This window comes from Heloderma suspectum, chromosome 4, assembly GCF_057233095.1.
Source record: "Heloderma suspectum isolate Gila_16-S chromosome 4, 16-S_ref, whole genome shotgun sequence".
Taxonomy (NCBI): Eukaryota; Metazoa; Chordata; class Lepidosauria; order Squamata; family Helodermatidae; genus Heloderma; species Heloderma suspectum.
The window spans coordinates 170,863,781-170,875,884 of NC_139461.1; the positions used below are offsets into that span (position 1 = coordinate 170,863,781).

General features: G+C 42.7%; 1 protein-coding gene across 4 annotated transcripts in view; it reads left to right on the forward strand.

The window, feature by feature from the left end:
• Window positions 1–11,162, forward strand: part of SOAT1 (sterol O-acyltransferase 1) — a 47,316-nt gene extending 36,154 nt beyond the window's left edge. For all 4 annotated transcript variants that reach the window (XM_084851246.1, XM_084851247.1, XM_084851248.1 and 1 more), the window contains 4 exons: window positions 1,438–1,536; window positions 1,802–1,937; window positions 3,875–4,020; window positions 6,324–11,162. In XM_084851246.1, the coding sequence (XP_084707372.1) occupies window positions 1,438–1,536; window positions 1,802–1,937; window positions 3,875–4,020; window positions 6,324–6,380 (438 nt within the window). In that variant the 3' untranslated portion in view covers window positions 6,381–11,162. The remainder of the gene's footprint in view (window positions 1–1,437; window positions 1,537–1,801; window positions 1,938–3,874; window positions 4,021–6,323) is intronic.
• The last annotated feature ends 942 nt before the right edge of the window (window positions 11,163–12,104 follow it).

Consider the following 12,104-nt stretch of genomic DNA (forward strand, 5'->3'; position numbering starts at 1 on the left):
TCTCTCACATCATGTTGGAGGAATTTTGGCCCACTCTTCTTTACAACATTGCTTCAGTTCATCGAGGTTTGCAGGCATTTGTTTATGCACAGCTCTCTTAAGGTCCCACCACAGCATTTCAGTCGGGTTGAGGTCCGGACTTTGGGCCATTGCAACACCTTGATTCTTTTCTTTTTCAGTCATTCTGTTGTAGATTTGCTGGTGTGCTTGGGATCATTGTCCTGTTGCATGACCCAATTTCAGCCAAGCTTTAGCTGTCAGACAGATGGCCTCACATTTGACTCTAGAATACATTGGTATACAGAGGAGGTCACGGTCGACTCAATGACTGCAAGGTGCCCAGGTCCTGTGGCTGCAAAACAAGTCCAAATCCATAACCCCTCCATCACCGTGCTTGACAGTTGGTATGAGATGTTTGTGCTGATATGCTGTGTTTGGTTTTCGCCAAACGTGGCGCTGTGCATTTAGGCCAAACATCTCCACTTTGGCCTCGTCCGTCCAAAGGACATTGTTCCAGAAGTCTTGTGATTTGTTCAGATGCAACTTTGCAAACCTAAGTCATGCTGCCATGTTCTTTTTAGAGAGAAGAGGCTTTCTCCTGGCAACCCTTCCAAACAAGCCATACTTGTTCAGTCTTTTTCTAATTGTACTGTCATGAACTTTAACATTTAACATGCGAACTGAGGCCTGTAGAGTCTGAGATGTAACTCTTGGATGTTTTGCAGTTTCTCTGAGCATTGCACGGTCTGCCCTTGAGGTGAATTTGCTGAGACGTCCACTCCTGGGAAGATTGGCAACTGTCTTGAATGTTTTCCACTTGTGAATAATCTTCCTCACTGTAGAATGATGAACTTTATTGTTTGGAAATGGCCTTATAACCCTTCCCAGATTGATGGGCAGCAACAGTTGCTTCTCTAAGATCATTGCTGATGTCTTTACTGTTTGGCATTGTGTTAACACACACCTGAATGCTCGAGACCAGCAAACTCCTGAGACTTCGGCTTTTATAGAGATGGTCACACTTGCTGATGATCGATTAATCAAGGGCATTTGATTAGCAGCCCCTGGCTGCTACTTAGCCTGTTCTTACCTATGGAAGCAGTAAGGGTGCACTTAGTTTTTCATACATGGCTTCTCCATTTTGGCTTTATTTCTGTAAAATAAATAATGACACGGTGTAATATGTCATGTGTTGTTGTTCATCTGAGGTTGTATTTACCTAATTTTAAGACCTGCTAAGGACCAGATGATTTTTATTATGTCCTGATATGTAAAACCATAGAGCTCAAAGAGGGTGTACTTCCTTTTTCACATGACTATAGATCTGAATATTGCATTGCCAGTTGCTGCAGAAATACTGGAGTAGCAGGAGCATACTTAGCACTATGTATATTGACTCTTGTGTCTGTGCCCCTTGACACCCTTCTCCCCTTGCAGGACTGGTGGAATTCTACCTCTTTTGCAAATTATTACCGAACCTGGAATGTGGTGGTGCATGACTGGTTGTATTACTATGCATACAGAGACTTCCTCTGGGTAAGCAACTGTCTGTGAAAGCCCTCTTTTAATTACTTTCCAATTTAATTGGAAATCTTTCTCTGGAGGGATGGGAAGAAATCTCACAGTAGCCTCTCTTCAAGTGAGGAAGATACAAAGAGAGACGCCTGTATTTACACACATGCCAGTATAGTCATATAAACAGGCCATTAATGGCATTTATCACAATTTGTACACACAGTGTTTTTATTGGACACCCTTTGATAGATTCACTCCCTACCTCTTGTCTGTCTATCACCACCAGTTCTTTGGGAAAAAATTCAAAGCAGCTGCCATGCTGTCCGTCTTCACTGTTTCTGCTGCTGTTCACGAATATGTCCTGGCCGTCTGCTTTGGTTACTTCTATCCAGTCCTGTTCTGCCTCTTCATGTGTTTTGGAAGTAAGTAATAAATATACTTTCCAGCAGTAGCTCTCAGCAAAATGTTGAGAATAACCCTCCCATTTAGATAGCTGCTATCAATGCTTTTAATTTCTAAAATGTGAGGTGCATGGGTTCAAGCCTGCCTAGCAGTCACACCCTCTGTCCTAGAAGGCCACCCACCCCAAATCCAAGATGATCCTCCCTTTCTCAAAGCCAGTTCTTAGGTTGGTAGAGGCATTGCCTCGGTGGGACCTTGCTTGGTTCTGAAGAAGATGGCTGTTCATTTAATTCAGTCTTACCAAACCTGATGCCCTCCGGACGTTTCAGACTACAATTTCCAGCATTCCTGACTATTGGCCATGTTGGTGGGGGCTGATGGGAGTTGAAGTCCAAAACATCTGGAAGGCTCCAGGTTGGGGAAGGCTGCTCTGGAGCACCATTACCAAGATGAGATAGAGCATCTCCTCCAGCTTTACTCGAGGGCATTGTGAGAGGGTGAGAAGGAGATGGCAGTGCAGAGAGAGGAGTGAACAGGTTGTCTCCCTCTTCCCATAACATTCTGCTGCCCTACCTCTGGCAATTCATGGACAATTCCCCCCAATATAATATAAAAACCAGCTTGCGTCATGGCCGGTGATGTGGGGTGGAAAGTTTTCCAGTGCTTTATTTTTCCACGGAAAATTTCCCGATTCATAAATTCGTTAGTAAAAATGAATGTGGGCCAATTGCATATACAATATCAGGCAAGCCTGGCTGTTTCAGAGTTGTAATTAATGTTTTTTCAGCTGATTATCCCTAGCAAGTATGTGAGAGAATACGTGTGTGTCACTGGAAGACATAAGTGTCTCAGTGTGAAATGGAACTAAGAAGTAGTGACAGCAAAACTGAAGGTGCTGCAGCAGCCTTAGTGGAAGAGAGGTGCACTCTGCTGAAATAGATGGGTGGTTGCCAGCATGTCGTGCCCAGTTCTTTGGGCTGCTAGTGTGTCAACAGTTTTCAGTACCTTTTTTTCTTTCTTAAATTTAAACAGTGTAAAGGAAGAACATGCTGTTGCCTTTTCATTTTTACAGTATTCCAATAATTTTTTTTTGCATGATACAACATTTAAATCACATTAAGTGTGCTTTAATTTCCCCCCTCAAATATTTTAGATTGAATACTTGTGGTGTATTGGGATTTTTTTTTAACATGGGTTACTTTGAAAGTTTTGTTTACTATTTGCAAGTAAAAGGTATGCTAAATTAGATTTCTCTAGGGCTGGAGTGGGCAACTTGTGGCCCTCTAGAGGTTTTGGCCTATGGTTTCCAACAGATCTAGCCAGCTTAGCCAATAATGAAGTATGATGATAGGCCAAAATGTCTGAAGGGTCACAAGTTTCACTAAGTGAAAATGTTTCCTATGCAAATGACCCTAGGCAAATTAACCTAATTTGCACTGGAAAAAATTTTGGACAACCCATAACACTAGCCCAGGCCCATGTTCCTTTTCAGATCAATGTGCTAATTTAATACACCACAAGGGTGGTATAGTCTAATAAGGTACGCCAAATGCTCCGACACACACAGCGTGTCAGATACACAATGTGTCATTTTCTTACAGTCACAAAGTGTGTTCCTTATTTTTAGGTGACAGCCCAATAGGGCACTTTTTCTCCAGGCTTCACCAGCATCTGAACACGGGCAAACATTTCTTCCCCTCCCATGCCTCCAATTGTGGCCAGTTTACTTTCTTCCATAGGAACAAGTGGCTTCCACTGAATTCTCTGAGAGAATGTAAAAGTGCTGCCATCTGTGATCCACTGAGCTAGACGAAAAGCCTGGCCTCTACTCTGCTGAAAGCCATTCACTTCTGTGGGAGAAGGTGCAACCTGTCATACGTAGCTAACTGGGGAACAAAGAGTGCTGATGGTGTCTTAAACCGACGCATCTTCATTACATTGTATTTCCTTTCTTCAGTGGTTTTCAACTTTATTCTCCATGATCGTCGGAAAGGCCCCATTTGGAATGTGATCATGTGGACTTCTCTCTTTCTCGGCCAGGGTGTCATTCTCTGTCTTTATAGCCAGGAGTGGTATGCCCATCAGAATTGCCCTTTGAAAAATGTGAGTAAGATGCCTGCAATTATAAATAAGGAGAACAGGGCTGAGCTGCTCTATTCAGGACCACGAATGTGAAGCCTAAAAACTGAATATATGATTTGAAAAACCTTAGATTTTAAAATTTTGCATTCTGGTGTTGGTATTTGGAATTCTGAAATTTTTGCTTAGAATACAAAGTTTTGAGCAAACATTTTATTACTGGATTTGTTGTTTTGATGGAAGAGCATGTATATGACGGTACTTGAAATGTCAGTGGCAAAATAAAACTTGGAGAAACTTGAGTTTCAGCGCAAAATAGTACCTTTCCTAAACCAATTCAGTTATTCAGACATTTCAAATTTGGCAGTTTTTGAATGTGGAGAATGTATAATTTTGAATTTAACCAACATTTCATTTTCTCTTTGAGTTGCTAGTACAGAACTGCCACAGGTGAATTTTCCTTCTGAGAAGAATAATGATCAGTAGGTCAGCAAAAACATAACAAGATCAGGAGAACTGGAAGGAACAGAGAATAAACATTCAAGAAACTGGTAGTTCAGGCTCACTGGGAAGTGCACTTCTCTGTGTTTTGCGCATGTGTTCATATGCCCTACCACCAGGCCTTTGGCATTTTTTGTGTTTGTGCTGGTGGCCTGACTATTCTAGGAGAAAAAGTAGCAAAGAAGCAAAATTCTGGCACCTGTAATAATTTACATATAGAATTTACATCCGTGTACTCAAGCCTTTTTCCCCTGTCTGGGTTCCCCTTACGACCTGGACCCCCTGAGCAACTCCTTAAGGATCTCTTGCCTCCTTGAGAGCCCCATTTTCCTTCTTTACCTTCCCCTTTCCAGTAACATGGGATTTAGGCTGTAGGCATGGGGTGATTGACACGCTAGACACAGGGTTTAACCACAACAGTTTACTCGTAAATTAAAGCAAGCAAATCACAACTAAAAGTATTTACACAATAGAGCTGAGTGATACAAAATGCATTAAGAGAAAATAAAATTTGCAAAAATGCAAGTACCTCTAGCTGCACTTAGACTTCTCCAGGCTACTTCTTCTTGCTCTCTCTTCAGGCTCTGGACTCTCTGACTGTGCTCTTATTGGCTCTCTCGCTCTATTTATCTACCCTCCTCCCTCAAAACTGAAAGTACTACTTCAAACCTGAAGAAATGAAACTTAACTGAGGAAATGAAACTGAAACTTAATCAGGGAAATGAAACTACTCCTCTCAGGGGTACCCCCTTCCAACAAAAAACTCCAGGCCTCTAAGCCTGACCATTTTTCTCTTTGCCTCTATAGGCCCCAAACCTCTACAGCCCCACGCTCAAACTTGTAGAAGTCGTATTCCATATTCTGACTCAGAGGAGGATGCATACTTTCTCCTGTGTGTGCATGCGCACACATCTGCAGGGATGAGGGCATGTCCTCATACATGAATACTATAAAAGTCTGAGTTGGTACCTCCCCTCCAAGATAGATAAAAGTTGTAGGTCCTTGCAGGATGCGGGGGTGGGAGTGAAAAGCTTCAAAGGAGTATAATAGTTTCCTCACATTATTTTCTGTGTTCCAAAACCCCTTCCCCAGCTTCAGGTCCCCTGGGCTGAGGAAAGAGTTCACCACAACCTACCTTTTGATAGATTGTGCCAAAGCAGCCCTTGCACATGCTTGTGCATGAAAGAAGCTACAACTCCATAATCCCTCAGGGCTGGTTCCCTGTAGAGGCCTGTTGAAGCCTTAGAGCAGCTGGACCCCAGTAGAGTTACTGCCTTGCCTGCATACAAGTTAGCAGCAGTTCTGCTTGGCATGGAAGAGCCAAGAAGCTAAGGGTTAGAGCAGGGATGGACAACCCCGGGAGGCATACAGAGTGGCAAAAGGGTCAAAATTAGCTTCGGGTTTTTTTTTTAAGCTTTCTTAAAGGGGGGGGGGTCAAAATGGCTGCTCCAGGCACTGTTTTGTTTGTTTATTTACAGAGTTCAGGGGCAGTGGAGGCTGCATGCAGCACACGGGCCACATGCTGCCCACTCCTGGGTTAGAGGGCAGTTTTGATCTCTTCCTGGGAGAGGCAAGTCTCTTCCTGTACTTCTAGCTCCCTGTGTGGGCTGCTACTAGGGGGATCCCCGCAGGCTTGAGAGATCAGTCCTAGGCTCTTCTATAAACACTTTGGCTTTTACCATTGGTGCTTATTCATGTGACTACCAGATGAGAAGAATATTATTTGTACAATTGTGTGAGCCAGTGTGGTTTAGTGGATCATACTAGACACGTCAAAGCATCCTGTGTTTCTTGCCTAACACTGCTGTTCCTCTTGTGTCTTGCAGCCCACTTTCCTGGACTATGTGAAGCCACGCTCCTGGGCTTGCCATGTCAAGATTTGAAGTCCTCCAGGATTTGCCCTAGGGTCAAGGCTGGAAGGCCTCCTTTAAAACAAAAAAGAAAAAAAAACTTGAACCAGTGATATGAATGACTTGCGCCTTTTTAAAAGAAAACTATCTGTAGTTCTGGCAAACGATGGCATTTTGTCACTCAAGGCAGCTCAGACTGCTGCAGGCTCAGCTGGTGGTTCTCATTCCGTAAGCAGCTCCAACCTGAGCCATTTCCATGCTGGTCATGAAACCTGCTGAAAGGTTGGTGTAGGGATTTCCGGTGAGGATTTTGCCTATTGCAAACAGCGGTCTGTGTGTATTACTACTTTTCTCTCGTATTCTCTTGAAAGGGCAGTATTATGTGATGCGGGTTAGTCCTGCCTGTCTGAGTAGAACATTACTTCAGAATCATCCTTTGAAATGGGACATCTGCACAGTATTTGTATGCATTCTTTTGCTTGTTGCTTCCACATGATGTACGATGGAGCCAGGAGTCCAGCTGCCTGACCTTCCCTCAAGCACATGCAGAGGACGTGAGGAGTAGGCTGAGGCTGTCTCTTATTTGAGCTGGGCTGTGGAAACTGTAAGGGACAGTGGGAGATAGGTTTGCAGTTTTTTATATTTCCTAAACTACAGCGCAAGTGAGGGCTTGGCTGAGGAGATCTGTGTTCCTAGGCGCCCTTCTCTCTAGACGGCCATGGTCACTTGCGGTTTGAATTTGTGGATGCCTGGATGGAGCAGCAGCAGCTACAGGTTTTACGTCCCTTCCCAAGGAAGTAGCCGAAACATATGCATACGATTTTGATTGATCCATCCATAACTGGTTTTGGGCCACAGCAAGTATTTGTAGAAATTTTAACTTGGCCTAGGTGAAATCGAATCAGTCAACTTCTAACACTGAATTCTGCTTTGAAGGATAATGTTACTGCCTTTATGAATAGTGAATTGTGAAAGGTATGCCTGATCTTATGCTCTGATGTTTTCAAGCTTTAGTCTTTCTGCTTTTGAATAAAAACAATCCTAACTTCAATGGCGGAATTGAAACAATCTTAACTTCAATGGCGTTACCTTTGAGGACTTCACTTCGGACATTTAGGCTCTTAATAATATAGGTAGTGAGGACTGGCCTTTCTATACCATGTTCACTTGTCTTTTGGCATCTGATCCAGTAAAAGGCAGCATTATATTAAGTACTAAAATTAAGCTGTCAGTTAAATGTCATGTCTGCTGCACTCTGAGTACCTTTTATTCTCTGTGCCAGTTCACTAGATGCATCAAGGGGTGTAGCTCCCATTAGTGCCAGCTGTAGGCAACGTGGTTTGTTCTACCTTGACAATGACTCAGGAGGGCTGTCAGCTACAGGATGTAACTTCTTTGTGGGCCTGATCCAGCCCATGCACTGCTATTTGGTCATCCCCACTCTATTCTACTAGTATACTTCAGTATTACATTTTTATAAACAGCGAGTGAGTGCTGTCCTGTGTTGCATGTCCACTATTAGGTTTGGGCATTCATCGTTCACGGTTGCTGCAGTGATTTGGAGTGGTGAATGTGATTTGTACTGAAGTCCATTGGAAGGGACTATGCCATTGTGACGAACAGTATCACTGTATTCTTGGTTGGCAGCTGGTGGCTTGTAGAGTGGATTCAGCCTGCTCATGGCTGCTCCCTCGCCATCCAGGCTCAATGAAGCCTGGCTGTGTAGCCAGCCTGCAGCCTTTAGTCCAGAACAGCCTTCCCCAACCTGGTGCCCTCTAGATCTTTTGGATTACAACTCACAACATTCCTGAACATTGGTCATGCTAGCTGGGGCTGATAGGAGTCAACGTCCCAACATCTGGAGGGCACCAGGTTGGGGAAGGTGGATCTGGAGCTTTCCATCTAGCCATCCCAAAGCTCTTCTAGGGCCTGTTTCGGAGCAAAAACAAGGGTGAAAGTAGGGAGAGCATGTGGGAGGTATGGATGCTCTCTCTATACTTGAACTATTGTCCTTTGCTTTGTCCTTGACATGGTGTTCTAGTTAATTGTAGGTGCTGACAACTTTCCTCCTGTATTGCCTAACTGCAGCAAACTGAACTCTAATTTATTTCAGACTTTTACTGCAGGAAATAAATGTTGTGTGCTCATTTTAATCACTTACTAGAAGAGCAGCAAGCTGGTAGTTTGGGAAAGAAGCAGCTTAAGGACAATGAAAGGGTACCAAAATAACTCAGTTATTTTAAAGCCGCCCCCCCCACAGAATTTCAAACTACGCTGAACACTTTTGTAATTGTTAGAAGATGCCAATCTGAAATCAAGTCTAACCTTTCTATTCAAAATTTAAGATTGTTACAAATTGGGCCATAAAATATTGTTTGTTCTTCCTAGCCCATTTTAATGAGAAGAGTTTTCAAAGTGAAACCAACTTTTCCAAAAGATTAACCATATATTTAAAAAATACTGACAAAAAGAATGTTACACCTATTTTGATGTTTTGTAATATTGTTATGGACAAGGCAATAAATAGCTAACAACAAACAAATTGAAGTTGTTCTAAAATAATTAGTTTGTGTCTCTCTAAAGAACACGGTTCTAATTTTTCTGCTTCCAAGTAGGATTAGTCAAACTCCAGTTGCACAAGAAGAAAATGTTATGCTAGGGATCAGCAACTGGAGACCCCAGGGCCAGATTTCCGCCCCCCATGCCCCCGAGGTATACCAAAGCAAGAGAGATGGGCTGAGGGAGTGCAGAGTGGTAGCTATGACAGAGGTTGCTGACAGTCCACTTTGCAGAATGGAGGATGGGGAACATGGGCCTTCCATCTTTAATCCCCTGAAAGAGGCTCTCCCATCAAAATACATACTGATTGGGGCTTTGAGTATTCTTGCACTGTTGAAGTTGGCCATTTCTTTCAGCGAGTCTATGTCTCTTCTGTATTACTAAATAATTGCACATTCAGGCCTGAAACAGAGTGCAGTGTGACATTTGCCACATGAAATCTGCCCTTGAAGTGTTTCAGGAGCACCGTGGGAGGCACTTTTTCCATGGGTTCATCCCATAGAGCTCCTGTAATTTGTAAAGGCCCAGAACTATGCCAGCCATGCTCTGGGAAAAGCCTGCATCATCAGGCCTGCCCAAATGCTTGGTTTTTTGAAAAAACAAAAATATTACACTAGTATCATGGGATGAGCCCATCGAAAAACACTTTCCATCCTGCTAGAATAATGTGTAAATGGTACCTCCCCCCACCCCCCCGTCATACAGACTGTTAATACTCCCAAGTTACTGACAGGTCCAGGCCTTGTTCCATAATCTGTGGTGCTGATGCTTCACAGATTATGGCTGTATTTTGTGTTTGTGTCTTTCTGTTCAACGGTAGTGCTCATTTGCTTGGAAGCTTTGTTTTCTTTGTTACAGCACTGGCGTATGTGGCTATAAAACTCTTTGCCAAAGTACTGCATATTTCTGCATTGAGTGTCCACCAGACAGGGTATTCAAAGAGCTGATGTGTCTGAACTGTGTGTGCCGAAATGAATCCACTTGCCTGTTAGTACCTTTTCCTTTAATATTGTGCAATATGTAAGTGGTGGGCAAACCACATTAACTAAGTAGTAACGTGCACAGTCTGGGTAAGTCTGAAACTGCAGCCATTTGGCTAAGCCATTAGCTCCCAGGTTTATTTGGCTAATGTGGATGTTCTTGATTAATTTTTCTGGATGATGGAAAAAGTACTACTTGGGTTGAATATCATGAACAGTAGGCTGGAATATCCCCAAAGTCAAGTGCAAGATCTAACCCAGTTGTTAACTTAAAAATTCACTGATACAATGCCCAGCTTTGGAGAAGGATGGGGAGAGAAGTTTGACTATCTGAACTTTGGCCAACCCCCTCTGTAATCTCCAAACAAGTCTGATAAGACAAACATTGTTTAACAAACATGATCATGATTCTAAAGGCTGGTCACCTATAGTTGCAGTTTCTATATAGAGGTGTGAGCCTTAACTATTAATGCCTAGTCATTGTGAAGGGAATAATAGGATTCTTTTCCTGGAACACTACAGACTGCTTATATGCAGCTTTGTAGAACTGAAAACTCAGCTTTGTGCTTGTGTGAGTTAGTTGTTTATGAAGGTAAAGTATTTGTCTTTATAAGATGGTCTCTGGTCCATCCAAAGAATTTCCATACATCCTGTTCTTTTCTGCTGCTTGTTTAAAGAGAACCACGTGAACCTCTGTCTTTAGAATAAAATTTAATAACTTATCAAATCCTGTTTTCTTTGGGAAATACTTGTACTTTGTTTTAAGGAGAGAAAAGTGAGGGAACATTAACATACTAATTTTAATTAACATCATGCCTTTGGTTTGAATTTCTGAATGTAAGCTATCAAGGGATAATTACATCAGTGTAATACCTGAATAAAAATACACCTTTTGTACCAGAGATCTGTATAGCTCCATCAGCTGCAAGGCATCCTGTTAGCTTGAGTAGCGGTTAATAAGGCTGCTGGATTCGTTCTGCAAACCAGCTTCCCTATTGCTCCGAGTGAGTGACAGAAAGATTTGCACAGATGAGAAGAGGAAATTAAGCTGCACTTGACATCAGAAGGGGATCACCAACTTTTGGGTGTCTTGCAGTTTCTGTAATATACTACAAGATGGAGAAGATTATGGAAGGTTGATGATTGTGGGAAATGTAATTCTGTTAACTGATTCCAAAATGTATTGAACTGTATGTTGTGACTTGTTCTGTCACGTGCAAAGGTTTATATGATCTATACTGTACTACAGAAATTGAAATATATTTTGCTATCTATGAAAACGTGTGGGCCTGTCTTCATTCCTGCATTTCATGTTTGCAAATTGGCTAGAAGCGCTATGTTCTACATCACTCTGCTGCCCAGGGTAGAGTCTGTGCCGGTTTTGGTATGTGTATTGCATTTGTTTATGTGCTCACCAGTGGGACTTGCAACTAAATGTTGCAGAGTGAGTTGCTCCTGTTCAGTGTGCCTCCCAGTCAGCCAGCCATGCTTTCTTCCAGGATATTCCATTCCACTCCCTCTCGGTTTTCTGTGCTTTCCCTTCCAACAGTCAGCATGCTGTGCCCACTGAACATGCTCAGTCCTCATCGGGCAGTGGGCTTTGGGGTGTCCCACCTTAGGTTTCACCCCCTAATGCTTTCTTTTGTACTTCTGCAAAGCTTTGGATATATAATATATAATCTTGTGCACAGAAGGGTTGAAAGGCTGTGGGAAATGTCTCGTTTCTAGTGTTGGGGAGCTTCTGATTTTAACCTGCTCTGTTTCTCTAGAAGTAGTTCCTGACAGGTCTATCTCTTGGAAATTCTTCTATAGCACATAAGCAGATTTCCCCTACCTTTCACAATGCTTTTTCTTTTACTAGACCAGATCCCTCCAGTGTAGGGGTATGTAAGTTTGAGTTGCTTAGATTGATTCATTAGTCAGAATAGCAAGATAGCAAATTCTCAGCTGTATAGAAACCAATCTACTTTTAATAAACATCTTCACAACCATGCTGGTAGATATTTTAAATGAGTCACAATGCTTCCCCTTCCCTTTAGGCTGCCACAACGCCCACATGTAGATACCAAAAATTGTGTGTGTGCAGAAGGTATCTGGCCTCTTTCCTGATGTCTCTTCTACAGAAAACAGGCCATTTCTACTATTGGGTAAGACTATACAAGTCCAGCTCTGCAAACTGAAAAGTTGTGACCAAAACCATTGAAAAAGACCCTGGGTT